Raw genomic sequence first — 26299 nt, 5'->3', positions numbered from 1 at the left:
TGAGCGGCAGCTGAGAGGAATGTGCAAGGCCTCGACTCTGAGTTGGTTGCGAGGGGTGCTCCATTGACTTACAGGAGCCAGGGTGCCTTGACTGGCAGTGGAAGCAACGTGGAGGACCCGTGACTTCAGGTTCCAAACTGTTGCCTTCTGCTATCGTCTAACCCAACCCGCAACGCGCTCATAGATGCAATAAAAATTATTCCGCTACATCAACCTATCGAGGCTTCATCATCTAACTCGTAACGCAGCCTCGTGCTATGGCGCTTCGTATACCTGGCTCGTTGAAGTGGTTGTAAAATGGGTAGGCAACTCGGTCTTTGCCTCAGGGCTCTCTGTAACTGCGCCGGGCCTGGCTGGTACTGCGTTTGAGGGTGATACTGAGGTGGGTAATACTGAGGCCATCCCGAATTTTGTTGCTCCTTTCTCCTCTTCAAGTGCCTCCAGATGAAGAACCAATGGCACCCAGTATTGCGATTCCACCGACTGATGCACCGACTCCAATACCAGCTGCAGCCCCAGCTGAAAGACCCGTCTCTTTGTCTTCTTCCTTGTCCGCAACATCCGCGCCAACTGACTCTGTCGGACTGGAAGTCGCCGTTGTGCTTATACTGGTGGCATCAGATTCACTCTCGGTCTCGATCGGGGCGGGCGAAGTGGCGGTCTCTTTGGTCGTGGTCGTGGTCGTCTTCGCCGTCTTCGCCGTCGCGGAGGCTGGTTTATAATTGGGGACGGTCACGTTGAAAGAAACAGAGTCGACCAAGCTCTTTGACCCACTCGCGGATCTGTCTATGATATCTTCGGGGCCGTAAAGGGCGAACCAGAACCTGGCATGTTCTGCTCCAATGTCCGTGTCGAAGCGGCCATTGCCAAAGTCAACCCTCCATGTTGTGGACCGCTCGGTCAGATTCTCTAAGCGTTCTGTAAGAAAGTGTATGAGCACGTTAGAAGAGAAGGGTCCTCGGCGTCCGGCGTCCCACGTCGCTGGGTTTGAGAACTGGGCCTCGGAGCGTACACTGGCTACCAAGCCAAGTACCGAGAGGGCGGTAAACATGAAAGAACACATCTTGAGCGTAGGACTAGCAATATTAAATAGATGTAGATCTTGGTTGCCCTTAGGCGCGAGAACCACAGTAACGACTGACCCTGTTCGGACCAAATGGCGGCGAGCAGGTAGGCGGTGCCTGTGGTTTTGATACGGGAGGGACAGAAACCCGTGATCCTGGCACTGAAAATGACAACAATCCTCGTCAAGCCATCTCAAACTCCTGTTGGCTTTTAGTTGCAACAAGCTGGGTCCTGAGTCCCCTGATGCGTCTCATCATCACCATACAACTCCCCTTTGGGCGTGTTCTACGCCAAAGGCGCTGTCCACTCAGCCTCCAATGAGGGTCCTTGCAATCCTTTTTTTTTACCAGCACGCCATGCAGCCAAGACCATGCTACGGTGCTGTCGGAGAGGCGAGTCGCGGGATTTTAGCACCCGAGGGATCGTCTCGTTATTCGACGATGCGATCCCTTGACTCAATAGCACGAAACCCAGCTCTAGTGGAAGTGGCCAGACGGAAGCGAAGCTAAATGCCCTGTTTAAGCGCTAGGATCCGGATTTAACAAACGAGATGCTAGGGCATGAAAAAGGTCCCCAGTATCCAAGTTGCAGATGCTGATAAGAAGAGCCAGCAGCTTCACTCTAATCAGAGAGATACACAGTTCCGCACTGCGCGGCAGTTTCAGGTAGTCAGGCTGGCGTTTAAGAGTTGTGAGTGATTCGTTGAGTCTGCTGTGGTCGAGTTTCTTTAGCGGGGCTCGCTGGCCTAGAAAAACGGCCGCTACTACCAGGGACGGCGCGGCAAAGTCGGTGATGAAACGCTCATTACGCGTTTTCATTGGCTTTGTTGTTCCAAGCTCCAGCCCTGGCGAGCTACAGTGGGTCTCAAAAAGTAACGACACATTTTCCCGTACCCCGCTTTTACTTCTACCTCCACCAAAATCATCACCAACTTCAATCGTTCATCACGCAGTCAATTTACGTCCAAATGGCCCCAAAAAGACATCATTCTCCTCATACGCGAACGAGGATTGTTTGGAGATACAATTCGGGCGTGTCGGCCGCCCAGATCGCGCGGGAAGAGGGCGTCTCTCGACATGCAATTTACGGTGTGGTACGAAGATATCGCGACCAAGAGAGTGCCGCGGACCAACCCAAGTCCGGCCGGCCGCGCATCATTGGAGAGAGGGAAAGAAGGAGAATTTTGAGGGTTATTGCCCAAGATCCTCATCTTCAGATACGTGAATTGATTGAGGAAGCTGGGTTAAGCTGCTGTAGGGCGACTTTAATCTCATACCTACGAAAAGAAGGAATCATGCATTATAAGTCTCTTCTTCGACCTTTCCTTAGTGAAGCCAACGCCAGAAAGCGTCTACGCTTTGCACGGCGGTATGTTCATATGGCTGAGGACTTTTGGGAGAAATGGACCTTCTCTGATGAGGTTATCATCGCTCGAGGAGAGGGCCAGAGGCGTACGTGGGTCTTCTGTAAACCGGTATATGTTCTTCTCATAACTGCGACTTTTCTGACTATTTCTAGCACGAGAGACTCTTCAGACGGAATGTTCAGACACGCGTACGACCGACAAGGCACTCACAGATGTTCTTCAGCGCTTTCAATCATCGCAGGCGCCTCCCGATGGTCCCCCTGGCCGGCGATCCAGAAAGCCCTCGCGGCGGAGTAACTGCGCAGATTATCCTCGCATGCTTGCAGCGATACCTTCCCCGGATTGTGACAAGGAATAGTTACTTCCAACATGACAACGCCAGCACATTTACAGCCCACATCGTACGAGACTGGATCTATGAGTGGTGTGAGAGTCGAAGGGCCGAGGTGGTAGACTGGCCGCCTTGTAGCCCGGATCTCAACCCCATAGAAAACCTATGGGCAATCCTCAAAGAGAGGATTTGCAAGCGATATCCAGAGCTCACATATATGCCCAAGACCGACGAAGCAAAGCAGGCTCTTATTGCAGCTGCGATCGAGCTGTGGGAAGAGATTGAGCCGGAAGTCATTGATAACCTAGTCAACTCAATGAAGCGAAGAATGCAGGCTGTTGTGCGCGCCCACGGCTGGTATACTAAGTATTAGATACACCAAAAGATGCAGCTCTCAATTATCTATAGATTGATATAGAATACGATGCAACTGGCCCTCATTTGGCTGCGCAATAAGGCGCTGAAGATGTAGTCTCATTTGGTGGTGGTACTGATACAGCGGGGAAACCCGGAATGTGTCGTTACTTTTTGAGACCCACTGTAGCCTATCACCTTGAACAGCTTGACTGCATTCAGAGTTGATCAGACATATTCAGTGGCCAGTCAAATGACAGAAGTATGACACATTGTCAAACAGCCGCGTTGGCTTTGCATCTGCCGAACCAGCTGACTCTCGGTGTGATATCAGGCCATCGAAAAGCGGCATGTAGCGACGGGATGGTCTTGCAACCAGCTGCCCAAGAGTCACGAGGTCAAAGCCCAAAACAATTGATGCCTCAGACCGACCTTTAGGCAGCGGTTTTGTTGGCCACAGCCCAGTTGTTGAAATTGTGATAAGTGATTTTTGAGTGGGATTAGCGTCCAACAGGGCCATGTCGCGCAAGGGTTGGGAAGAGCGTCACTGACACGCGACCCTGGTCAGATACAAACATTGCAGTTGCTCTTTGTTATCGTTTGGTATGGACCGAGATGTTATTATTAAGCTAAAGAGGTATTGCGCCCCAGGTCTGGTCAAGCCCTGCTGAAGGATAAGAATGGAGATGAAAACATCTTTGATGTTTCCATCTCTACTTGACTCGTCGCCGATGATCATCAAAGCTTAGATACAAATAGCAGCTACTCAATGCATAATGAGAAATGAATAGAATCTTGGTTCTAGATTAAACACAACTCCGTCCATACTGAACCAACACCTGACTGCTAGCTTTGGTCTTTGGTAACTCAGGTTTTCTTTGAAAAATCTCTTATAAAGAGCGCGAACGAGACTATCATTTTCATTGGGACTTTGACTCATGTTCACTTGATTCACGTGATGTTTGTTTTGTTGATTTCTTTGTCACGTTGTTTCAGTGGCCCCTGATTCCATTGTTCACCATTCCCCTGCAACGCGCTCACACTGCTATGATCATTGTTATGTCTCTTTGTTGATTCGTATTCATCATAGCTAACTCGCTACAAGGTGGAAAGAACATTGCCATGGCCTCGTATTGCTCGCTTCGAGTGACAGGTGCAATATCCAAGTATAAATGCCCCTGCTCATTAACTTTGACAAGACGGCCTCTGTTCTCTTCAACCCAGTTCTTCAAGCTCTGTTCGAATACATCCGCGATCCCCACCATTACGGAAATATCCTAAACACAGTAGCAGGACTTTGGTCAGCCTCGGACCTTCATCATGTCTAGCAACTGCACTCGTACTGGCTCCAAGGCTTCCCGCAAGGCGGCTAAGAACACAGTCTTTGGCGCAACTTCCCACCCTAGCAGCCTCAGTGGGCAATCGAGCTCTAGTGTAAGAAGGAGCCTGTACAGTGGCTGTGTGGAAACTCAGTCTGCGTGCCTTGAGGCCAACTACGAAGGCCCTTCTGACCGTTCGCATGCTATCTTCTATCAGCCAGATCAAGGTATTCAGCCTTTGGTCTCGGATGTAAACATGGGCCGTATTGAGGAGCCAAGAGCGCTCCGCGCTGAGCCTGAACTTCGTACGCTGGCACTCCTTCAGATGCAGCAGAAGACGAACAACACGTTCAACAGTGGCGGCCGCTACTAGCCTCAGATAACTGACGAGGGCCTAAGTCGTACAGCTAGGGAGCCCACTGCAAGACTGGCTTTACTATGGCGGTGGGCCCTGTTCTTTGTTTGACGAGGCAAGCTTATTGGGCCTTGGTATAAGTATAGATATACCACCCAGGATATATAACAATAGAGTCATTTATACGCATTTTCCCAACAGAATTTGGGACTGTGATTAGCCTCACCATCGCCAATGTTATTTACGTTATCATACATCAAGACTTGAAGTAGTTACTGCAGCAAAGATGGGGAGTAAACCCATGCCCACTTAGTTCACTCCATCCGCCCCATAATGATCCAGAAGTACTATAAATTACACAAATCACATCGACGGATCGCGATAGATAAGGATGCCAATTTCTTATGGAACTCAGGTACAGCCACTGGAGCCTCGAGGTGAAGTGTTGTCCCAACCTACAGTCTCGACAGCCTCAAGACAACATGACCACCAAAAAACAAGGCAATAAAATAGACAATAATTGCAAAAAGACATACAACAGCGGGGATTCGCTGGTCGTCACCGACCCAACTACTAATCCGCCCCTCATTGGCTTGACTATGGGAGAGCGGACGGGATCCCGTATTTTCCAATGGGTATGGTCGTATGTGCCAGAGGCCACTGTTGCAGCGGCTCAAACGGAGCACCTCCGAGGTCAGCCTGCACTCTGGCCTACCAACAGTCCGTTCAAGTATCTATGTCTGCTTGATGACCTTGACAGCAAATGGGTTGGCGGTAAAGGTACCATCGGGATCAGCTTTGCCCCTAGCCTTGCCCAGTTTCTGGTACTTTTGCTCATCCTCGTAGTAACACTTCCAAATCTCGGGCTTTCCAAGATCCCAGTCTCCATAAGAGCCCCAGAGAACACGCTTGTCCTGCTTGCTGAAAGGGCTGGAACGGCCAACCATGATGGCGTCGTTGTCCTTCTGCCAGTTGAGAGCGTACTGTCTGTACTTGTCGCCGGGATCGTGGAAGCAGTCGAGCGTCTGAACAACAGTGGAGTCTCTCCAGCTGTAAGACGTTCCGTTGTTCCTGTCGGTATAAAACCGCGAGTTGTCACCTCCAAAGCACTGGATCTGAACCGAGAGCTTGCAGTGGGTGTAGACTTCGTACTCATCCTCACCCTTGTTGTGGCCAAGCTTCTGGCGCGGGTTGTAGATCAAATCAATACGCTTAACAACAGAGTTAACCCAGCCATCCTTCTCAAGGGTCCTCGAGTTGGTAGCGTATGTACGCTTCACGTAGGGAAGGTCAAACTCCCGCTGCTTGGGGAAGATCCATCGCCCAGTCATCTTGGACATGTCCTCGTCGGCCTCTGACTCCTCAATCCGCAGAGTGTGCAGCTTGAAGGAGTCCTTAAGGTCTCGGAACTTTTGGAACCAGGCATCGACACTCTTATCATACTTGTCGGTCTTGTTGACAGGGCACCACTGGGCGTAGACAACAATGATGGCCGGGAAAGCTCCATTGAGCAAGTCCAAAACGTCATCCGCAAGGGCTTGCTTGATCTTGTTCTGGATCTTCTCCCACAGACTGGCATCCTTCAAAGATGGGAACAGCATTGTGACGGGAAAGTCGGTACTGAGGACGCTCACACAGAGGTCGAAACCTTGCGGGAACTTGGCGTCATCCCCCATCTTAGCCACCTCGGTGAGAAGCTTCTTTAGAACGTCGGGGTTGTAGAGATACAGAGCCTTCATGCCATGAGGACCCTTGATCCCGTTGGGGCCAGCAACTGTCCCCATGTAGCTCTTGCCCTGGAACACCTCGACGATGTAGTGGGTGATGATGCCATAGTTGCCGGGACTGCCACCAAGAATGGCGTAGAACAGCTCAGCGTCGCTCTCCTTTGTGATCTCTCGAATCACGCCATCGTGACAGACAATGCGAATGGCTCTGATATGATCACCAAACAGGCCGAAGCTGCGACCAAGCTGGCCATAGCCACCTGTTTGCCCATGGCCACCTACACAGACATAAGCACACTGTCCGTGTGGGACAAAGAGTCCATTATGTCTGAGATAGGCGTTGAAATCCTTCAGCTGATTGCTGACACCAACAAAGACCAGTGCCCTGTCCTCAGCAACAGGGACCTTGGGGTTGAGAACCTTCATGTCCTTGTACGTGTTGGAAAGGTCGATCTGGATGTTCTTGCCACCGGTCGAGCAAGCTCCACTATACTGGTGACCGCCGCTCTTAACTGCGACGGCAACTTTGTTCTGCCTGGCCCAGTTGACAGCCCCGATGACATCCTGGTCTCCCTTTGGCTGAATGATCATGGCAGGATTCAGGTCGCGTTCCTGCTGGTAGGATGAGGAGGCGTACTGTTGGTTGAAGTAGCCATAGTCAAGCTTCTCGGATGAGGGGCCATCACGGGAGTATTGCATGCCCTGGAAATCCTGAATTTGAGCCATTGTTGGTGTGTGAAGAAGTCTGTTCGAAAGTGTTGGGAAGCTTAAATTTTATGCAGAGGGCTGCCCTTCTTATATTTCGAATAGAGGCTAAGAGCACAGCAACCAACCTACCAACTTTACATGCAAGTTATCATCACATGTTCCCTCAAAGTTCAACATTTCTCTGATTTGAGACACGGCTGTCAGTTGGTCCTGCGAGTGAAGCTCGAAACTCTCAGCTTACCGCGCCACCATTCTCTAAGCCAGAGTCTCCGTGCCAATCATTGGGGTGAAAGATACCGTGTCTCGCAATGCAGAGAATCGGTGGAAGATGGTTGGACGGTTGGACTGACGATCGCGGCTTGATCTGGGAGATTGTGACACCTCAGAGTAAGGCTGCAGCGAGTGCCGAGAGATAATCTTACTCTTGGCTTAGGATTCGTAAGCTTTCAACGCAGGTCAGACGTCCACTTGTGTCATTAAGCATATTCAGGAACCATTCTGTCAGACTTGGAGTGGAGTTGTCTCGGAACTCCACGGCCGTCATTGCGGGGAACATTCCTGGCTTCTGGTATGTGATGATGCATGGAGAAAAGTTGCTGCACGTTGCATGTGCCCAGACCATGGCGGGGTACAGTTCTCGTTGTCAAGGGCCATGGTTCTTGTAAGTTCTGCCAACGTGAGGGGGATGGACTGGCTCTGGGTTAAGAATGGGGTTAAGAACTAGGTTCAAATGGCATGACGGCCTTTGAATTGCTTATCTCTCGCAAAACTGTCTTAAGATGTATCAAGTAAATATTCTGAAACTCAAATAAACCGGAAATGGCCCATATCTCGTTTTGTAGTGGAGCAAGTCTTGCATCGCATGCGTGGCATCCAGGCCATGGCCATTCATCAGCATAAGAAATAGAAAGCTTTGTGGATGAGTAACTTGGCAATGTCCAGTTGAAGTGGCTACTTAAGCTGAAAGATGAACTGGTTCTGAGATTCCTAGGAAGGAGAGCCTCTATCATAGGCAATTCCCTATGTAGCAAGCACGTAGGCCATAAACGAAGAAAGGTGTTTAACCCCAGGGCGAGGACATATCTGGATCTATGCCATGAGACGGCATACACTAATGCCCGAGCCCCAACACTTCGTGGAATCTCCTTTCCATCCTCGAATTAGACGAAGAAAGCAATGTTGCCAAATACCTTTGTTGGAGGTTACCCACGAATTTGTAGTTATGGGTCCTGGGGCTGGCATTATGACATCTTCATGTGAGCTAGGAAGGCAGTGGGTAGAAGAGAACTTATATGGTTGTTTTTGCATCTATAAATTCTCTAAAGAGCGCTTCAGCCACAATATGAAGAGTTTAGTCGAAGAAATGCGTGGATGCCAATAAAAGGCCTGACTCTGAGAGAGCTGGGCTTCACGTGCTAGGTATCTACCCATGGGGCCCCTGAGGAAGTATCTTGAGGTACTCTCAAGTCAAGACAACATTGTGACATGTTCAGTAAGGTCAATTCTATCCTAATTTAGATAGGAAGAAAATCGATTCTATGCGAAACGTTCGCATGACCAGAGAAACGGTAGGATAGAAGGTGTTGCCAATAGTTATTCTCGTGAGATGAGGTAAGCTGACCGGCGACGTAATGGATAAGAGCATAACAATTGAGTTTGCTAGTCTTCCTGGACTCACCGTTCGATTATCAAGTTCTTGGCAGCTTTCCAGGCATCGTGGCAGAGGATCCATGGCTGATAAATCCAAGCTGACCACCCCAGAAACAAGTCTGACCACCCCAATACATCCCCTACCCATCTATCATTTCCTATCCGAAAACCCAGCCTCTTTTTTGGCACCATTACCCACCCGGAACAACAGACTCCGATGATGAGAAAAGAGACCATAAGCCGGCCCTCGCGAGACGGCGCTCGGCGGCTCTCGGTGGATATGCTCGCCGGGCAACTCTTGACATCAGTGGCTCGGACCCTTGATGAGTCGACGCTGTCTCAGATTGACTCGGAGCTTGGTGGGGTGGAGTCATATTGGACTATTATTTACCTCATAGATGCTGATCATGACAAAAGTACCCCCTGGGGCTGGCGCGTCTAGACGTTGACAGAGGGAGGACATGTCCTAAGCACTAAGCCCTACGGTCCAACGGGGAAAGCCTTAAGGTTTTCCGTTCGGTGCGGAGATAACCAGAATCGTCAGTAGAGAGTGAGCTTGCTGAGGAACCGAATGGGCTTTCCCCGAGATGCGGTAGTGTCTCGAACCTCCTTGCGTGGAGAGGGGCACCAAGGGCTTGACGTCGATCACCCGCTTCCCATCGGAATATTCGCAAATGCCGGACTTGTTTAATTATTAAGCGGATGTCCGAGAAGTCCGCTGCATCGGCCATGTTACTCTCGCTGAATTTAACAAGTCCCACATGTGGTTCCATGCAGCGATGCATGCAGTTGCGAGGGGCCGAAGCGAAGGCCCGGCGCGAGTCCCAGGCCGAGGGGCCGAGATACGGCGGCGATTATTGACCGACTAAGCGCGAGTGAATTGAAAGGGTGTGTAGAGGTTTAGCAAGATGAGTATAAATATCCCTGGGGTTGTCGTGGGGAAGAGAGCTACTACTATCCCGTTTCCACTATCCTCGCTTCATCACCATATCCTCAACCCACCCCACAAAGATTTCCAACACCAAGGCGTGTTAATCCATACAACATGACTCAAGGCTCAACATCTCAAGAGCGCCGTCTCTATTGGCTGCTTACCTCTCCTCGCACAGCGTCCAACTTGTTGGTCAAGGTGCTGAACCTTGACGAGCAGGGCGTTCGTCCCGCCCGCGAAGGCGGATATTTCTTCCTGCCTTCAATCGGAACACGATTGAACCTACTCCAGAAGCCCATGGAAGACTGGACTGAGGAGGAGTGTAAGGACCTGGAAGATCGACAGAAGGAATGCCTGAGCCGGCTTGAGGAATACATCGCCGCTGCCGACCAAGAAGGGCAACTCGTCTATGTCAAGGAACACGCAATTATGTTGACGAGTGCTTTCTATGATTCTCAGTTCACGTATGGAACCATCAATGTCCCTGGAGAGCCCAAGACCTTTGTCACAACAAACGCACCGAACCCAACTCGTTCGTCGCTCAACCTTACGTTTCTGCCTGACGAGTTCCTCAAGATTTGGAGCCCAACATTTCTAATTCGCCATCCTGCGATGCAACTTCCTTCTCTATTTCGAACATGTCTCACTAAGATGGAGATGGACGGCTTTTCGCGCTGGCAGAAGGAGCCCCTTGATATTGAGGTTACCATGAAGTGGTTCCGAGCCATGTACGACTTTTACGTCAAGCACTTTGGGGAGGACAGCCAATGGCCAATTGTGCTCGATGCCGACGACATCATGACCTCTCCTCACTTGGTTTCTAAGTATGCTGCGCTGGCAGGTCTCGATCAGGACAAGCTTCGATTCTCCTGGGACAAGGCAAACAAAGAGAAGTTGGACACACTTTCGAGCATGGAACAGAGGATGCTGAGCACCATCAATGCAAGCTCCAAGATCGATTCCTCAAAGGTGGCTGGCAACATCAACATTGATGATGAGGCTGCCAAGTGGAGAAGCGAGTTTGGCGAGGAAGGGGGACGTAAGTTGGAGCAGTGGGTTAGGGATGCGATGCCGGATTACAACTTTTTGCACTCGAAGAGGCTGAGGGCAGAATGATAAGAGAATATTTACTTTGGGTGATTCGTTTAGCGTAAAACTCTTCTCAATAAAATGTTAGCATGAAGCCCAATGCTTCACAATACCGTTGCTTGTCATGAGTTCCACCCCCGATTAAGAGGTGCAAAGCCGGGCTAAGTCAGAGGCTACCGCAAACACATAAAAAACCGTGTCTTCTTGTGGCCACAGCGGTGTCTCCCGTCTCTCCTTCTTTTTAATCAATCAAGACCCTCGAGTCTACCATCTCGTACTACGTCGGTCGGCACTGAAGAGTTTTCGCTGTTCGGTCGCGCTTTCAGGATCTTTCAACCGACCAACCGTGGTTGGATATATTGAACTCGTAGAAGTGGACATTCTTGCCTTTGATGCTGCCCGGAATTTAATTTGATAGTCTTCTAGGGGAGTATGATCCACAGGCGACCTTTCTTTGTCGAGTAGAGGTCACTCATTGTCTACTTGTCCGTTAGTGGCATTTCGGAATGTCGGTCAAGCAACTCTTTGTCAGGTATTCTAGGCTACGCTATGTACGGGGGCCGTTTATCTTGAACGATGGTGTTCACGCTGGAGAGAAGTCGATAGAAGACCGGATGGACGTACGCTATTCTCGGCCCTGCAAATGATATTCCATGTGGATGTAATGTAGTGTGTGAAGTGCTCAGAACTAAGTTGTCGCCTTCATTGAAGCAGCTCGGCTTCTCTGAAGAAGACAGCATCAAGTATCATCAGATAGTAAGGGCTAGACTACCTCGGTCAGAAGCCAAACTCAATGCTATGACTGAGTTGACTTGCCACCTTGAACATATCTCCCTTTCCTTCGCCACGAATCCCTAGGGCTTCTTTCCCCTATCTACCCTACAGCTGGACTGGGAACGGCTACAAACTTTGACGCGATCGTCGAAGGTGCTGGTATCCTCTTTGTATGCTCAGGCTAACTAAGTGCTTGAGAGAAGCGGAATTCATAAGGTACTGTTCATCTTCGGAATAGATCGTCTGGGCTGAGGGTAAAGAGTAGTCCAACAAACACTGCCACAGCTTACACTCTTGTTTGGGTCTTGCATAACCTGACTAGCATCAATATTTTCTAGTTCGTGATTCATTTTCTTTCGCTGCTCGCTGCTCACTGCATTTTCTTCTTGAGACTTCCTCTAGGTCATCTGCTCGACCCAGTTCTCCTTCAAGTCCCCAGAAGCTCGCCAAGTCGTACCGTACGCCGAAGGTTTCGCTGTCGGCCACTCACAATTGCCGGGTTTGGTGGGGTGGGTTAGGCCCGGGCCGCCCGGTACACAGGCCGGGACAGGGCGGGTAGCGGGTAGTTCGTCCCTCCGTAGGCGCCGCTGTCAATTGATGCGATGCAAGAACAAACTCCACTCACGATTGTCTGCGAGTCTCTTTATTAGGATATAGGATGAGGTATCTATGCAGCTAGGCTTAGAGAATACTAGGGTTAATGCGTTGAGCTTCGACGAATCTGCATCGGGCCCGCGCCCATTGGGAGTCGGTTCCTTGTCCGTTGCAGCTAAACAACGAGTTACTTCTCGCTCAACTTCCCGAAAATGGTGGCTGGTTTGTCTGAGGTGCTTCCTTCTTGGTATTTTCGTTGGTCTGGTCCTCTCACATCTGCATTTCCAATTGTCATCTCCCGGCTAGCAAGATCAGGCCATCAACCTCTCGACATGTATAATAACAACCTCGCGAGAGTCACAAGGCATACTTTCGATAAAAACTTTGTACTCGACACAGCCACTTGTCAATCTGGAGCTCAGTGGACCGCGCCACTGTTATTTCACGTCGTCTTGCCCGACTTTCTGTGCCTACCATGATGGTCTCAAGATTTTCTGCCGACAGAGAAGCTATGGCGAAGTCACTCGTAAGGGTGGTAAGGTGAAGCCTGTGATTTGCCCACCAGCTTGCCAGCTTGTCGGCGCAGATATCGGCTCAATCTGCGGTGCAACCTCCACCTTGTAGCATGCTAGACTCTCGTTCTGCCTGCAATGTCTTATTCTAAAGATTCGGTCCCCGGTGGAGTCTACGCCTGGTAAGATAGACGTGAAAGTACGAATGGTCAGGTGCCTCTTCTCTTGGAGATAGAAAATCTGTATCTTGGGGCTGTGCTTCGTCTTGTTGCATGACCATCCACGATGTCTTGAGCCGTTTAACCGCTGTGGCGTCCTACTACGAAGAATTCTGCGGGCTTGAAATCCACCTGAATCCCTGCGTGCGCTTCTCAGAGCTGGTGGTGTGCCCGGGGTGCACTTCTAGGCTGACCAGCTCTCGATACGACAGGGATCACATCGAGGTCTCAGCGGACCCTTGGCCGCACAGCCGCACTAGCCTACAAAAACATAACGCCATCCCTGCCACCAATTTTGAGGCTTTTCTCCATTCTTCTTCATCTTGCGCAGGCTCTTTCCCCGCAAGCCGCGTCAACATGGCGGCACGACGCTCGCTTGGATATTACAAGCGGTCAAACTGGCAGTATTTTCGCAAGGATCTGGGCACGAATACGTATTTCTTCGGCGATGCGTATCAGGATGAGAAGAGGGAAGATGTGATCCGGATACTGAAGGAGGAGGGCAGGTATTGGGTCGAGTGAGTGGCTGGTTACCAATCTCACGTAACGACGTTGCTAACTGACAACTGCAGGGAAGACAGGCCAGAGGGAGAGTACCTCACATACGTCAAGAGTCTGGCTGGAACATGGCCTCAACTTCAGCTTCTCGTCGACTTCATGGAGGTCGGCACGATTCCGACGCGATGGTGCACGTTCCCAGGCGAGGTGCCTGTGAAGAATCAGAAGCCACGCTATGTCTATGGGGAGACCATTCCAGGTGAGTCAATTTGTGTGCTTCAATCTTCTCGCCGTGCTAATAAAGTCTAGAAATAAAAAGGGAGCAGTTTCTACGAGCCAAAAGGATGAATGTGGCTCTTCTAGAGTACAAATCAGAAGGCAAGCCATCCGTCGAAAGGTACCAGTTCGATGAATTGCATCCACATTCTGCGCTTTCTGGGCTGGAAGAAGCCGTTTCCCGAGTCAAAGACAACTCAATCTCACGCAAGGACATCAAGCTCAGCCTCTTTGTTGTCGAGGATCTTTCCCGAGACATTATTGAAACACTGGGAGCTGGACTTGACATCGACCCTCGGTTTTTCCGCACTCAACTGATTGACTACGTTTGGAACAACGTTCGAGACCCATGGCGTGAGCCTCCAATGCTCGATGTCATGTCCAGGCAACGAAACTGGTTCCAGATGCGGCTCGTCCGATCCCGATACTTTCCAAACCATCAGGAACTCAGCGAAGCCCAAGACGCCGTCGACAGATTCAATGTGATGCGGCGGATGGACGGAGACGACAACCAAGCATTTTGGGACAAGGACCCGGCTATGAGCAAGGATGGGACCAAGAGTAAAATCTCCAGGGCCGTCAATGGATCCTCATCACAACCAGAGGAAGCGCCTGTGGATGCCAAGGTTGGACACATTCGCAGTCGAGCAACATTTTGGCTACGCAATGACATTGATAACGACACAGCTGTCGGTAAGATCAACTTCAGTTGAGTCCTAAACATTGATTCCGTCCGCTAACGCGTCTCTTCAAGCTGTTCTTCTCCTCGAGCCAACACCTCAGCAGGGATATCCCCTTTGGCGTGGATATGCCAACTGGGATGAGCTTCCCCTGTTTAGCTCACCACCTGAGGACATCCCCTTAGGTCCGCCATCAATGCGAAAGGATCAGGATGAGACGCCAAAATCTTGGCTGGAAGACTTTGTGTTTTGGGCCCAGAAAGAGACTTGCTTTCCACGGTTACCATCGCCTTCTTCCCCAACCTCTCCTCTCGTGATTCCCGTTCAAGCCCTACTGCACCTTGTGTGTACAGACTGGCTCACCTTTACCGACTATCTCAACGCTCGTCTTAACCAGATCGATTGGGAGATATCTCGGCCTGCCTTCTTACCAGTCAACGATGATCGAGAACCCATTCTGAACAAGCTCAACATCTGGCGTCGATGGGTGCCTGTTTGTCGAGATATGCTTTCCGCAACTCTACGTCAAGCTTCAGACTTGGAATTGCAACAGAAGCGTTATGACGGCGAAGCCTACCGGATTGATACAGAGGCAATCTTTGAACCCTATAGGCGAGACTATGAGCGAATCCAGGAGCGCCTCAACGACTACGAGGTGCGTATCGACCGCCTTAGCACCGTGGTCAACAATGCCATCAGCCTCGAAGACGCGAGAAACACGGCCAAGAACAGTGAGAGTGTGGGCAACCTGACTGTTCTTGCGTCACTCTTTGTGCCCCCTAGCCTGGTTGCGAGTTTGCTCGCTATGAACACAGAGCCTTTGAAGGATCTCGACGAAGCCCTCAAGTGGTGGGTTGTCGCATCTTTCGGGGCCATCCTCCTACTATTCGCTCTGTATCATACCATGAGGAGTGAGCTCACATGGAAGGTTGTGTGGAAGACCATCACCAAGACGACGGAGAAGTACGCCAAGATGGTAACCTTTACGACCAAGGTTCGGAAGAGGGCTGAGAGGGACAAGGACGGAAGCGATGATGATGAAAGTGGAACACATGAGAGGCAAATTGAAAACGAGGAACGCAAGAATGGGGTCCTGGGAGATCGGTATGTATAGATATCATCGAAAGGCTTGTCTCAAGCTCTTTCTTGTCACGAAGTTATGATGAAGGTACGCGAAGATACTCGTGCCATGCATGAAACGGCTTTGAATAAAGTAATGAAATGATCTTTAATTATGGAAACATTTGTCAAGCTGTGGTTCGATGAGAGGATGAGTTGCCTCCAATTCCTGCAACAAACTTTTAGCTACTGGTCTGCAAATCCGCCCCAGCCATCCCCCATTCCATGGCGTTCATCACTGGTTGACTACCTAACATATGGCAAGTCTGACACTTGAATATCGCAGTAAGCTTCCTGGTCGGCAGAGACTACAGGTCCTCCACACTCGAAGTGCCAAGAAAGGCTTTCGGAGTGCCTTGGACTATTCTACCACAAATCGCTGAGGGATGCCCGAAGGGTTGCTGCATGTACTTGGAAGGCGATCCCGTAATGCCTGATCGGGCTCTTCCGTAGTAAAAGGTCGAGGGACGTGTCCGGAGTTGACCCTGAGTCAGAGGTTGAATGGCTCTAGCTGGAAGAGACTTCATTCCCCCGTCCCATCCCCACAATCGGGAAAATGTGCCGGTGCTGATAACTCCGGCCCACGACACTCGGAGAGATCTGCCGGTCACTTCTCTGATAAGAACTTAATAAACAATTCTCGCAATTTTGTAAGAGCACGGACAAATACACCAAGTCCATATCCTTGTACCAAGACATTTCTTCCAAGCCCTAGCCATGGTGGAGATAAAAGCAGTATTTCCTCGCCCCCACGGATCTCATTCCGAACTCTCCACGCCCCCTGTTGCACTACAAGAATGTGCTGCCACGAACCACTGAGAACCCCGACCATTGCAGCGCAGCTAGGGTCTATGACTTATTCGAAAGCAATGGTTGGAAAGTGGAGTGGCTCATCCGTTATGGGCAGACCCAGCTTTCACACTTTCACTCCAAGGCCCATGAAGTTATGGCCGTGCTATCAGGCCACGCGACGATCCGATTTGGAGTCGCTAATACCTCTGAGGATATGCATGATAACACGTACGGCTCGGCCAGGGAGGAGGGTGGCATTGAGCTCAAGGCTGAGGCGGGAGACATCTTCCTCATTCCGGCTGGTGTAGCACACAAGACCTATGACACAAAACCAGAGAATGAACTGAAGCTCTTGACGCCGGGGTCTGGTCATGGAATCGACGCTGAAGATCCTAGGGAGGCTCTATCGAAAATCAAGCTATCGGGATTCACAATGATGGGGGCGTACAACGGAGGCGAATGGGATTTCATTAAGGGTGGAGGAGAGTATGAGAAGATTTGGTCCATTCCTAAGCCTAAATATGACCCTGTGTTGGGAGATTCGGAAGAAGGGCTGAACAGATTCTGGCGGGGGAGTAACATGGCCCTTCGAGTTCATCTGTAATGCGCATAATGTGTTGTTCATAGGAGTAGATCAGCTCATAATTCCAAGCCTTCAACAGCTCACCAGACTTCAGAGAGGTGCTGGGGATGTCGACACAGCGTTAAAGTACCTGCTTGTTTGTGACACGACGCAACACCCTTACTCAATAAGTAGCCTAAGAAGCAGACGCCCGCGCAAGGAAATGATGTGATAGGGAGACACTACCTGAGAGGAAGAGGCAACGGCACTTCCGGCGGAACTCGCGTAGAAGTATCCCAGTCCCCCGAGACGACGGTACGTAATAGAATGAACACGCGCCAGGGTAAAGATACAAGCTCCAGAAACCATCCTTATGGGGTGAGGGGTATGGGGAATGCCTTTTGGGGATAGCGGCTGTCTTCAACCGGGCAGAGCGGAGTCCAGAGGCGCACGTGGATGATGATTCTCGGACACGCTGTCCGGGCCGTGGAGTTGAGAGGAGATTTTTTGGAGATGAAAAAAGACTGTGTATAGGTACTCGAAGCAAGTACATGAAGACATTTTTGCTCCTTTTACGTCTTGCAGATAGACTAGTTTACCTTTGGATAGAAGCATGTTCGCTCCGGCAGCAAACGACCTATCAACACCGTAACACTTTATCGATTCCGTCCCCATGGTGAGAGGGTCAAGAAGCACGATCGGTTCCACTCCCGGCATCGCGGAGACATGCTCCTTTTCCCTCACCCACTGATACAGAGATTGCTGACAGCGGGGCGAGGTTGATACAAAGTGGCGTCAATCCTTGGTCCGCTGTTGCTGGGTACACCGTTGTTCGTCATGCCTCGGGGGTCCCAGACAGGCCATGGTGAGACCTCCGAGCCCAACTTGTTGGATTTTCCAGGGACAAAGACAATTATACATGATCCAAACTTGGACCGACCCCGACTTGACTTGGAACAAGGATAACAGTTGGTGCCCGAGAACATGCTTCGCCACTAACGCATGATTTGCCCAGCGACTTCTCTGCCCCCTACACCTCTTAAGAAGCTACGAAGTAGGCCGAGCCGAGTGAATTGGCTTAAAAGATCCACTCGCTCGCATTGAACTTCGTCTCTCTTATTTCGATTCATCCTTCTTTCGAGAATCACAGGTGAACATCCTTCAACATGTCAAAGATCAACGAAGAGAGCGACCAGCCCCAAGATATGCCGCCCAAGACGCTGCCAGGCGAGGACCATACCATCGAGCATGGTGCCGTATTTGGTGATATCACGGAAGAAGGGCCCAATTACCGCGATGTGAGACATGGTCCCTGCCCAGAGACAGCCTTCTAACAGTTCCAGGTTGGCTGGCTAGGAACTGTCGCTCTTATGATGAAGACCCAGTTCGGCCTCGGTGCTCTCTCGATTCCGGACGTTCTCAATACACTTGGTTTAATCCCAGGTGTTATCTGTATATGCACAATCTCCGGAATTACGACGTGGTCCAACTGCATGATCGGTTGCTTCAAGCTTAAGCACCGCGATGTTTATGGCATTGATGATGCGGGCGGCTTGATGTTTGGTCCTATTGGCCGTGAATTCTTTGCTGTTGGAATTTGCATCTGTGAGTGTATCCTGAGGCAGGCCGGGAGCTGTGATACTGACCGATATTTGTTAGACTGGATCTTTTGCGCCGGCTCCGGGATGGTCAGCTCGTCCATCGGGTTGAACGCCATTTCAGAGCATGGAGCTGTTGCAGAAAGACTCTAATCTTTGCAATTTCCCTTTCTAACTACCATCTAGTTTCCGAGAAAATTCCTCTTCGTTCGTACTTCGAGGCTCGAAGCATCTTACCTCCAACACAATCGTCCACTGGGGAACCTGGCTTGGTTGCACCGCAGGCGTGATAGTTGTCGCCTATCTCATTGACAGCGGCATTCCAGTCTTTGGCGGCTTGGTCTCTCTCATTGGAGCTCTCTTCGAAACTCTTATGTCCTTCCAGCCCTATGGCTGTATGTGGCTATATGATAACTGGTCTAAAGGCCGGTATGAACCAACGCCGAGGTGGTGTCTTATGGTGGTCTGGAGCGTCTTTGTTGTCGTTTCCGGGACGTTTCTGATGATTGCTGGTACTCATGGGTCTATTGTAGGCATCATTGAGACCAACAGGGAATCTGGGGGTTCCAAGGCATGGTCATGTGTTGATAACTCAAACTCCTCTTAGAGATTCCCCCTCTGCAAACCTCACCCATGGCCACTCAGAGGAAGAGACTTGACTAAGGGAGTAGTGAGACTGACTGGGCCCTTGAAGGACATCCAAGGCTCCCATCCAGAACCATAATTTTCCGGTGGTGTTCGAGGCACAATCTTATATCAACCTACCCATCAGACGGTTTTTTTTTTTTCCATCACATTGGTTACTTTTGGTGATACAAACTTCCTTTGTCGTGGCTGATGGCCTCCGTTGGAGCCATCATCAACGATAACAAGAAAATCCTGGTGTTGAATGTTTTGTCTTGAGCCGATCAACGTACCTTTTTGAGCTAAAAGTTTGTCAGCCCAATTTGTTGAAATTGCGGTTCTCTTTAGAGGGAAGTTGTCTTCAAGTCGAGAGCGGTCAGGAGTCAAGTCTGTGAGTGGCTGGTGTCAGATAAATTGAGGCGAACCAACAGCCTCCCGATAATGTAATTGGATGAATGAACTTGCATGCTCGGACCAAAGATTTTCCACAGGCAAATAATACCTCGCACAAATCCTTTCCAGACATGGAACTTCGCTAACTCGGTTCCTCCGCCTTCATGCCGCGCCAATGGAGAGCCAACGTAGATCGTTGTCTATGCACAATAGACTCCCTCCTGAGATTCTGGTACATATCTTTTCGTACTTCCAATACTCTCTACCCAGATGGTCGCACGCATTCACTACGGATCCAATCCCTGGAAACGCCGAAACGTTGAGCAGCATTTGTCAAGCCTCAGGGCACTTCAGAGCACTCGCCCAGCCTTTGCTTTTTCATTCTGTAATAATTCAGGCTAAATCAAAATCGCTTGACGTCCTCATCGACGTGCTGAGCGGGTCACCTCACCTGGGGAAACTGGTCAAGGAGCTAGATTGTACCATCAGGTCCAACAATCTTCCCTCCACGCCAGAAACGCATTCCCTGTTTGCCAGAGTGCGTTCACACCTCGGGATACCGGATAAGATTGCAGATGGAATATCCCAAGGCTTGTCCTCCAAAGACACAGGCGCTGTCCACGATGCAACAGTGGCATTCTGGCTTGCGCTAATGCCAAATTTGACCATGTTGGAAATTGCACTTCCGCGGTACCCTCGTCTGGTGCTTTCTTTGGTCGAGAATGTTCTGGGGGGTCACCGAAGATCATGCCTGTCTTCGCTGGCATATCTCGAAGCAATTCCAGGCTGGTCCCACGATGGAACCAGTCCGGACAGCCACTTGCTACGATTCGGCACCTTTGAGAGCTTTCTCAAGCTCCCCAGTCTAAAAACCTTCTTTATCCAAACTGCCACCTGGAAGCAAAGAGAGTCTGACCAAGACTACTTGATGCTGGATTGCAGGCTTGAACGTCTATGCACGGCCCAATTGGAGATCCGGCCCAGTGGCATTCAAAATCTGCTTTCAACATGTACCAATCTCCGGTTTCTAAGCCTGGGCATCTATCCCATTCCAGACCTCGATTCTCGTTACTACAATATGGGAGACATGCTCCGTGCTTACGGAAAAGGCCTTGAATTTCTCGAGCTCCGCGTTCATGAGCGATGGCCCGGAGAATCATTGACAGAGGAGGCATACATCGCGCGTAGGATCGGAAACCTCCAAACCTTGTCAAGGTTGAAACATCTGGAGCTTATCTTCTGGTTCACAAACGATGATAAGAAGACGGATAATCGTTATCCAACGAAGCTGAACCTTGCTGAGAATTTACCGATCTCGATTGAGGTGTTCCGCGCATATCTCCCATTCCGAGAGGAGAACAAGGAAGGTCTAGGAGAAGAACTATGCACCTTGGCCGAGACGGAAAGGTTTTCTGGTTTGCGAGAAGTCTACGTGGCAACGGCCCCGAAGTTTCCGAGACCTATTCGACGGACTGGGTGGACATATTGTGATAAGGAAGATAGATTTAAGATCCGTCCAATGTGGACGACAACTGAGCCAGGAGACCGTGGGTGTGGATAGAGACGACAACGCAGAGTCGGGCTGTTCTTCCATGAGCTTCCCTAGAAGAGATTCGAATTAGCCAGGTCTACTTTAACTAAGCCTTTGCATCATTAGTTGTAATCACTGCTGTCAGAGTCATTTCTTGCGAATCTTTTATCTTCCGTCCCTTGTCTCTGTCTCCCAGCTCTCAAACCTCACACTGGATCCGAAATGTTCACGATTCTCAACCGCGCAAAATGTGCAGCATGTTTCATCGTCTCGCGTATCTGAACCACCCGACTTCCACTTGGAAACCAATTGTCTCACTCTATTTTCGGACCGCGCGGACAACGTTTGCCCATGCCAGAACACTGCCGAGCACGGGCTTCAAGATTATCCCCGCTGATAAGATGTTGGAAGAAGAGACGCTCCCGGGCTTCAATGCCCAAAAGTACTACCCTATGCGTCTTGGAGAGGTGTTTCAGTCTCAATACCAGGCGGTAGCGAAGCTTCGGTATGGTGGAGGATCAGCCGTCTGGCTTTGTCGGCATCTCGAGTACCTCGTCCCTCCCTGGAGCATCGGCTTAGGGAGTAGAGACTGCGCTAAAGTATTCGCTTCAACAATTCTAGATAGCGGATGGCCCACCGCCCACCAGGGATTATTTAGGGACAGGGAAAATGCCCTGAGCTAGAGCGTGTCTACAGTATACGGACCTCGCCCCTCAACGTCTAGTGCGCTTATTGCAAGTCTTTGGTTCTTCGTGATATGTGAAAGTGCCAAGGGAGTTTGGCTAGCACCATAGAGACCTAAGAGACAGACTCATCCCTTCTTGTTGATAACTGGCATCCCCTCTGCACCACCTGTACTGTTGAACGAACAAGATTTAATGAGAATTTCCGCCGAGTGCGTGCCTGATAATAGCCCGATACCCCCGGACTGCCTCTTCAAGATCCGAGACGGTCAAAAACTCATGAGCTGAATGAGCGTTGAGAATAGTTCCAGGTCCATAAAGATACCGCTTGTGACTGCCCTTTAAATTTGGGATGTCGGTTCCGTAACTGAGTACCACTGTCTCAAAGCCTAGTGTTTTGTTAGTCTGACTTCCTTTCGGAGTGGTTCAAAATACAAATACCATCAATATCGTAATCGATTGGCACGGGCCCAATGCCGTACGTAGAAAACTCGACTTCAAGGTTCGAGTCACTCTCCAATACAGCTCGGCGGATCAAATCTCGCACTTCGTCCGGGGTTCCAGCTGCTACTCTTACTCCGCCTATAGCAGACGCACTGGCGGGAATCACATTCCCAGCAACACCGCCTTCAATCTTCCCGATGTTAAGCGTACTGTTACCAAACTCCTCGCTCCAGGGGAGCTCGAGACGTTGAAGGGCACCAAGTCCACGAACAAGGCTATCGATGGCATTTGAACCGGTTTCAGGATACCCAGAGTGACCAGCCTTGCCGTTCGCCTTCACGGTGAACCCCAATCCTCCCTTGTGCCCGCGAGCAAGCTTGAGTTCTGTGGGCTCTCCGAAGATAACTGTCTCCCAAGAGAGGCCAAGTTTGTTTGCATCCCGCATTCCAGGGCCTCCCTTTTCCTCTCCCACCACGAATAGCAAAGCCACGTCACCCTCAGTGATTTTGTTATCGCCGAGGAGCGTTTCAACGGCACCTACTTGGGCCGCCACGCTGCCTTTGGCATCAACTGTTCCTCGCCCTCGTATCACATCGCCGTGCCTCTCATAGGGCCAGTATGGAGGGACGGTATCCAAATGTGAGGTTACGAGGACTCGGGTTTGCCTCGAGCTGTTGAAGTAGGCCAGAATATTTTCTTGGTTGTTTTCAAGAGGTTGGGTTTCAACCGTGAAGCCAGCATCCTGGAGATAGGTTGTCAAGAACTCAGTTACATTGCGTTCGGACCCTGTGATCGAGGGTATTTCGACGAGGGATTTGTGCAGGTCGATCAGTCGTGCTGAGTAGCCTGGCGTAGAATGTAGGCCCTGTAGGGGATATTGGGTGCCTCCACTGGCAGTGCACACCTGCGCAAGGGTGGCAGCAAGGAAGATAGGCCTCATGTTGAGAACTAGATAAGAGAGAGGAGACGAACTTTGGCGCAACTTGGTGCGTATGGGAGACAGGTATGAACGAAACAGGATTGGCTTTTATCAACGTAAGAGATTTGATGCCGTTACTGGTCGTTTGATTGTTAAGCAGCATGACCCAGAAGCCAATGAACAAGACCAACCCCTCGTTTGTACATGTCATCATTGATGTGCATTATTTCGAGATACGCTAGCACCCGGGTGGGAGCCGTAGATAAAGACGCATTCTCCACCACCCGGGAATAGCAGCCCATGGCACTGCCAAGCGCCCCTTATCTATGGAGGGCTCGGGTTAGATTGAGTTCCCGAACATGCTGGCATAGTATGATTCGGGTGATGATGGCTGCAGTCTGCCCTTACGAGTAACCGAGGAGTGGTTCATCACACAAAACCCCTCTTTTTCGCAATCGGGCCCCTACAATGACGATCCGGATAAATAATGCCGATTGTACGACAAGTGGGAGGATCATCATATCTTTATATGTCTCGGTGATCCCGCACAACGTCTTTGCGCTTGGCAGTCCTAGTTCCTCGTTGCCAAACACAAACACCAAGCAACCATGGCCTCTCCAAGAACTCCTCCTTCCGGACTCGAGCCGGAAATCGATTTTGACCGTCAAGTATTGAATGAAAAGTCCTCAGTGGCTGCACCCATATACTCATCCACAGGGGAGCCTTCCCGGGAGCAGCACTTCAAAGTCGTCGCACGAGGTGATCCGCTCTCCAGTTCTGACGACGTACGGGGTGAAATTACCGGTTACGATGATTCTCTCATGAGGGCCAGGGCCGATTTGAGCAGCACTGAAGAGAAGAAACTGCTAAGAAGGATTGACTGGCATCTTATCCCTCTGCTGGCTATCATGTACATGGTGAAGACCATCGACGCTTCCAATGTATGTGGCAGTACCTCCAAAAATATGCGCATTCTTGCTTACAATCTCTTCAGGTTTCCAATGCTAGAATTATGGATCGAGGAACTCCTCGGAATATCATGATTGAACTTAGTGTGACTCCTGATCAGTACAACTTTGTGACTGCAGCATATTATGTACTTCGAGACCTATACTGCCGCGGAGACACACACGCTGACGATCACCAAAGATTCCATACATCCTCGCAGAGACACCTTCGAATCTCCTCGTCAAGTACTTGAAGCCCTCGGTATGGCAAGCTCGTATCATGGTGAGTGTCTACGGAAGCCTTGATTGAAGAGAGCGAGCTGACAATGGCAGATATCCTGGGGCATTGTTCTTTGTTGTCATGCTGCCGTCACGAACGCTGGCGGACTATACACTGTCCGTGCATTTCTGGGCCTTTTCGAGGCTGGTCTCTGGCCTGGCATCCTCTTGCAGCTGTGCTACTGGTATAGGCCAGATGAGATGGCGTCCCGAATAGTCCTGGTGACATTGCTTGGCAACTTCAGCGCCGTCATAAGTGGAGTTCTCTCCTTTGCCTTTGATGGCGTCCATGCTCGAGGTTTATCTGGATGGAAGTGGTGAGTAAGGACCTGGCTTTGGGTAAACGCATCGACTGACCGTGGTGGCATGCGAAAGGCTCATTTTAACTGAGGGTGTTTTCACGATAATTCTTGGCATCGTTGTGTACCTTGTTCTCCCAGATTGTATGTGCACACCTCATCCTCCCGGCCCCGACCAAGCCAAACATTATACAGATGCTAACAACAACCTCAGTTCCTAACACCGCCAGTTGGATGTCTCAGGAAGAGAAAGACTTTATCCAAGCTAGGCTCCCTATCAATGCTCCAAGAGCAGCTGAGAAAGACTTTGACTGGAAAGAGTTTTGGCAAACCCTCAAAGACCCCAAGCTCTGGCTCTTTCTGCTCTGTTGGGCCTTTTACACCATTGGAACAACTGGTTTGCAATTTTACCAACCCACGGTGATTGCAAATCTAGGTTTTACGTAAGTTTCTCTAGCAATCCGCTGTACCTAAGCTGACTTTGTGCTCTCAGGACGATTGCTCAGGCTCAGCTCCTTAATATCCCTCCGGCCATCTTTGCTTGCGTCTTGACCATTGTTTTCGGATGGGTAGCGAATACCGGACATGTCCCTCTACCCGCCATCCCTTTGACTTTCATGGTCATCATTGAGGCATGTTATGTTGTTTTGTACACATTCCCCAATACTGGGGGTGTGTATGCAGCTACTGTCATTGCTGGAGGTTTCTCCATAGCCTGGTAAGCAAGCACTCTCTCATCACCTATCTGGACCACACTAACGCAAGCAGGTACACAATGATGTGGCCTTGGCGAGTTCAGACCACAGATGGGGCTACAGGATCGGCATTTGCCATCGCCTTTGCCAACAGCTACGGCCAGATCGGTGGCGCCGTGGGATCCCAGTTGTTTAACTCTAGGTTTGCACCTCGCTACACGACATCGTTTGGGATTGCTATGGGCTTCATAGGAGCGGCAATTATTATGAATCTTGTGACGTGGTCGGCTACTTGGAGAGTCGATGTGGCTACTCGACAGTTGAAGAGGGCGCGAGTGGCCGCTGGCAAACGCAATGAGGCTATTCTGGACGACGTCGACATTTATGTGGGGAAGAGAAGAGCATAAGCCCTTGTAGAGGGGAGTATTATAAGGCCATAAGAACTGACGGTTAAATGCATGGGAACATAGGGATTCTTTTGCAGGAGGCTTCAAAGATGAACAGTGCAAGAGGACGTCCAAGCCAAGAGAGTCAAGCCAAGCTCCCATCTCTAGCGGCGGCCCACAGGGTGTTAGTGTGGGTGGGTCAAGTTGCTCCCTTCAATGACAAGGTGGTCCGGTTTCGTTTTTGCCCTTGAATGACAGAACCCCTCTCAACATCTCCAACAAAGATTCGACACTGTTCCCTTTGCATAGCTACATGTGTCTCGTTTTAAGTTGCCGGTAAACACTTAATTCACATACTAAAGAGGGCTGCGATCCAAATGGTCCAGAAAACGCCCGAACCCATTATCGAAATCCCGTCCGGGCGCGATACGGAAGAGCTTCCCTCCACTGCCGAGTTCGCACAGGATCTGGACTTTGACCTCAACTTCCAGGAAGACGATTTCTTTACCTGGATGATGCAGGATCAAGTCGAGGACACTGACGACACCTGGGCCACTACAGACCTATTTCTCTCCGCCTCT

At 50.4% G+C, this 26299-nt stretch overlaps 8 protein-coding genes across 8 annotated transcripts; 5 read left to right on the top strand and 3 right to left on the bottom strand.

The window, feature by feature from the left end:
- Nucleotides 1-430: 430 nt before the first annotated feature.
- Nucleotides 431-1063, bottom strand: NECHADRAFT_83058 (uncharacterized protein; the record flags this gene model as incomplete). Its single annotated transcript, XM_003044339.1, has 1 exon — nt 431-1063. The coding sequence occupies one exon, from the start codon at nt 1061-1063 to the stop codon at nt 431-433; it is 633 nt and encodes a 210-aa protein (XP_003044385.1).
- A 3373-nt stretch (nt 1064-4436) lies between these two features.
- On the top strand, nt 4437-5062 carry NECHADRAFT_83056 (uncharacterized protein; the record flags this gene model as incomplete). Its single annotated transcript, XM_003044469.1, has 2 exons — nt 4437-4740; nt 4992-5062. 2 exons carry the CDS (start codon nt 4437-4439, stop codon nt 5060-5062), a joined length of 375 nt encoding a protein of 124 aa, XP_003044515.1.
- A 111-nt stretch (nt 5063-5173) lies between these two features.
- Nucleotides 5174-7243, bottom strand: NECHADRAFT_104924 (uncharacterized protein; the record flags this gene model as incomplete). Its single annotated transcript, XM_003044338.1, has 1 exon — nt 5174-7243. One exon carries the CDS (start codon nt 7241-7243, stop codon nt 5525-5527), a length of 1719 nt encoding a protein of 572 aa, XP_003044384.1. The 3' UTR covers nt 5174-5524.
- Nucleotides 7244-9920: 2677 nt separating this feature from the next.
- Nucleotides 9921-10922, top strand: NECHADRAFT_95141 (uncharacterized protein; the record flags this gene model as incomplete). The annotated part of the gene is made up of 1 exon (XM_003044468.1): nt 9921-10922. The coding sequence occupies one exon, from the start codon at nt 9921-9923 to the stop codon at nt 10920-10922; it is 1002 nt and encodes a 333-aa protein (XP_003044514.1).
- Nucleotides 10923-16296: 5374 nt separating this feature from the next.
- Nucleotides 16297-16962, top strand: NECHADRAFT_45870 (uncharacterized protein; the record flags this gene model as incomplete). Its single annotated transcript, XM_003044467.1, has 1 exon — nt 16297-16962. A coding segment is annotated over one exon (666 nt), but the record flags the coding sequence as incomplete, so codon positions are not given.
- A 1767-nt stretch (nt 16963-18729) lies between these two features.
- Nucleotides 18730-19125, top strand: NECHADRAFT_45576 (uncharacterized protein; the record flags this gene model as incomplete). The annotated part of the gene is made up of 1 exon (XM_003044466.1): nt 18730-19125. A coding segment is annotated over one exon (396 nt), but the record flags the coding sequence as incomplete, so codon positions are not given.
- A 2816-nt stretch (nt 19126-21941) lies between these two features.
- NECHADRAFT_45632 (uncharacterized protein) lies at nt 21942-23133 on the bottom strand (the record flags this gene model as incomplete). The annotated part of the gene is made up of 2 exons (XM_003044337.1): nt 21942-22138; nt 22191-23133. 2 exons carry the CDS (start codon nt 23131-23133, stop codon nt 21942-21944), a joined length of 1140 nt encoding a protein of 379 aa, XP_003044383.1.
- Nucleotides 23134-23819: 686 nt separating this feature from the next.
- On the top strand, nt 23820-25472 carry NECHADRAFT_15605 (uncharacterized protein; the record flags this gene model as incomplete). The annotated part of the gene is made up of 8 exons (XM_003044465.1): nt 23820-24053; nt 24107-24208; nt 24393-24544; nt 24596-24655; nt 24714-24781; nt 24852-25080; nt 25131-25355; nt 25406-25472. Coding segments are annotated over 8 exons (1137 nt in total), but the record flags the coding sequence as incomplete, so codon positions are not given.
- Nucleotides 25473-26299: the final 827 nt, after the last annotated feature.

Source organism: Fusarium vanettenii, assembly GCF_000151355.1.
Source record: "Fusarium vanettenii 77-13-4 chromosome 7 genomic scaffold NECHAsca_22_chr7_11_0, whole genome shotgun sequence".
Taxonomy (NCBI): Eukaryota; Fungi; Ascomycota; class Sordariomycetes; order Hypocreales; family Nectriaceae; genus Fusarium; species Fusarium vanettenii.
The sequence above is the reverse complement of the archived record's forward strand: the minus strand, read 5'-3'. Positions and strand labels throughout refer to the sequence as shown.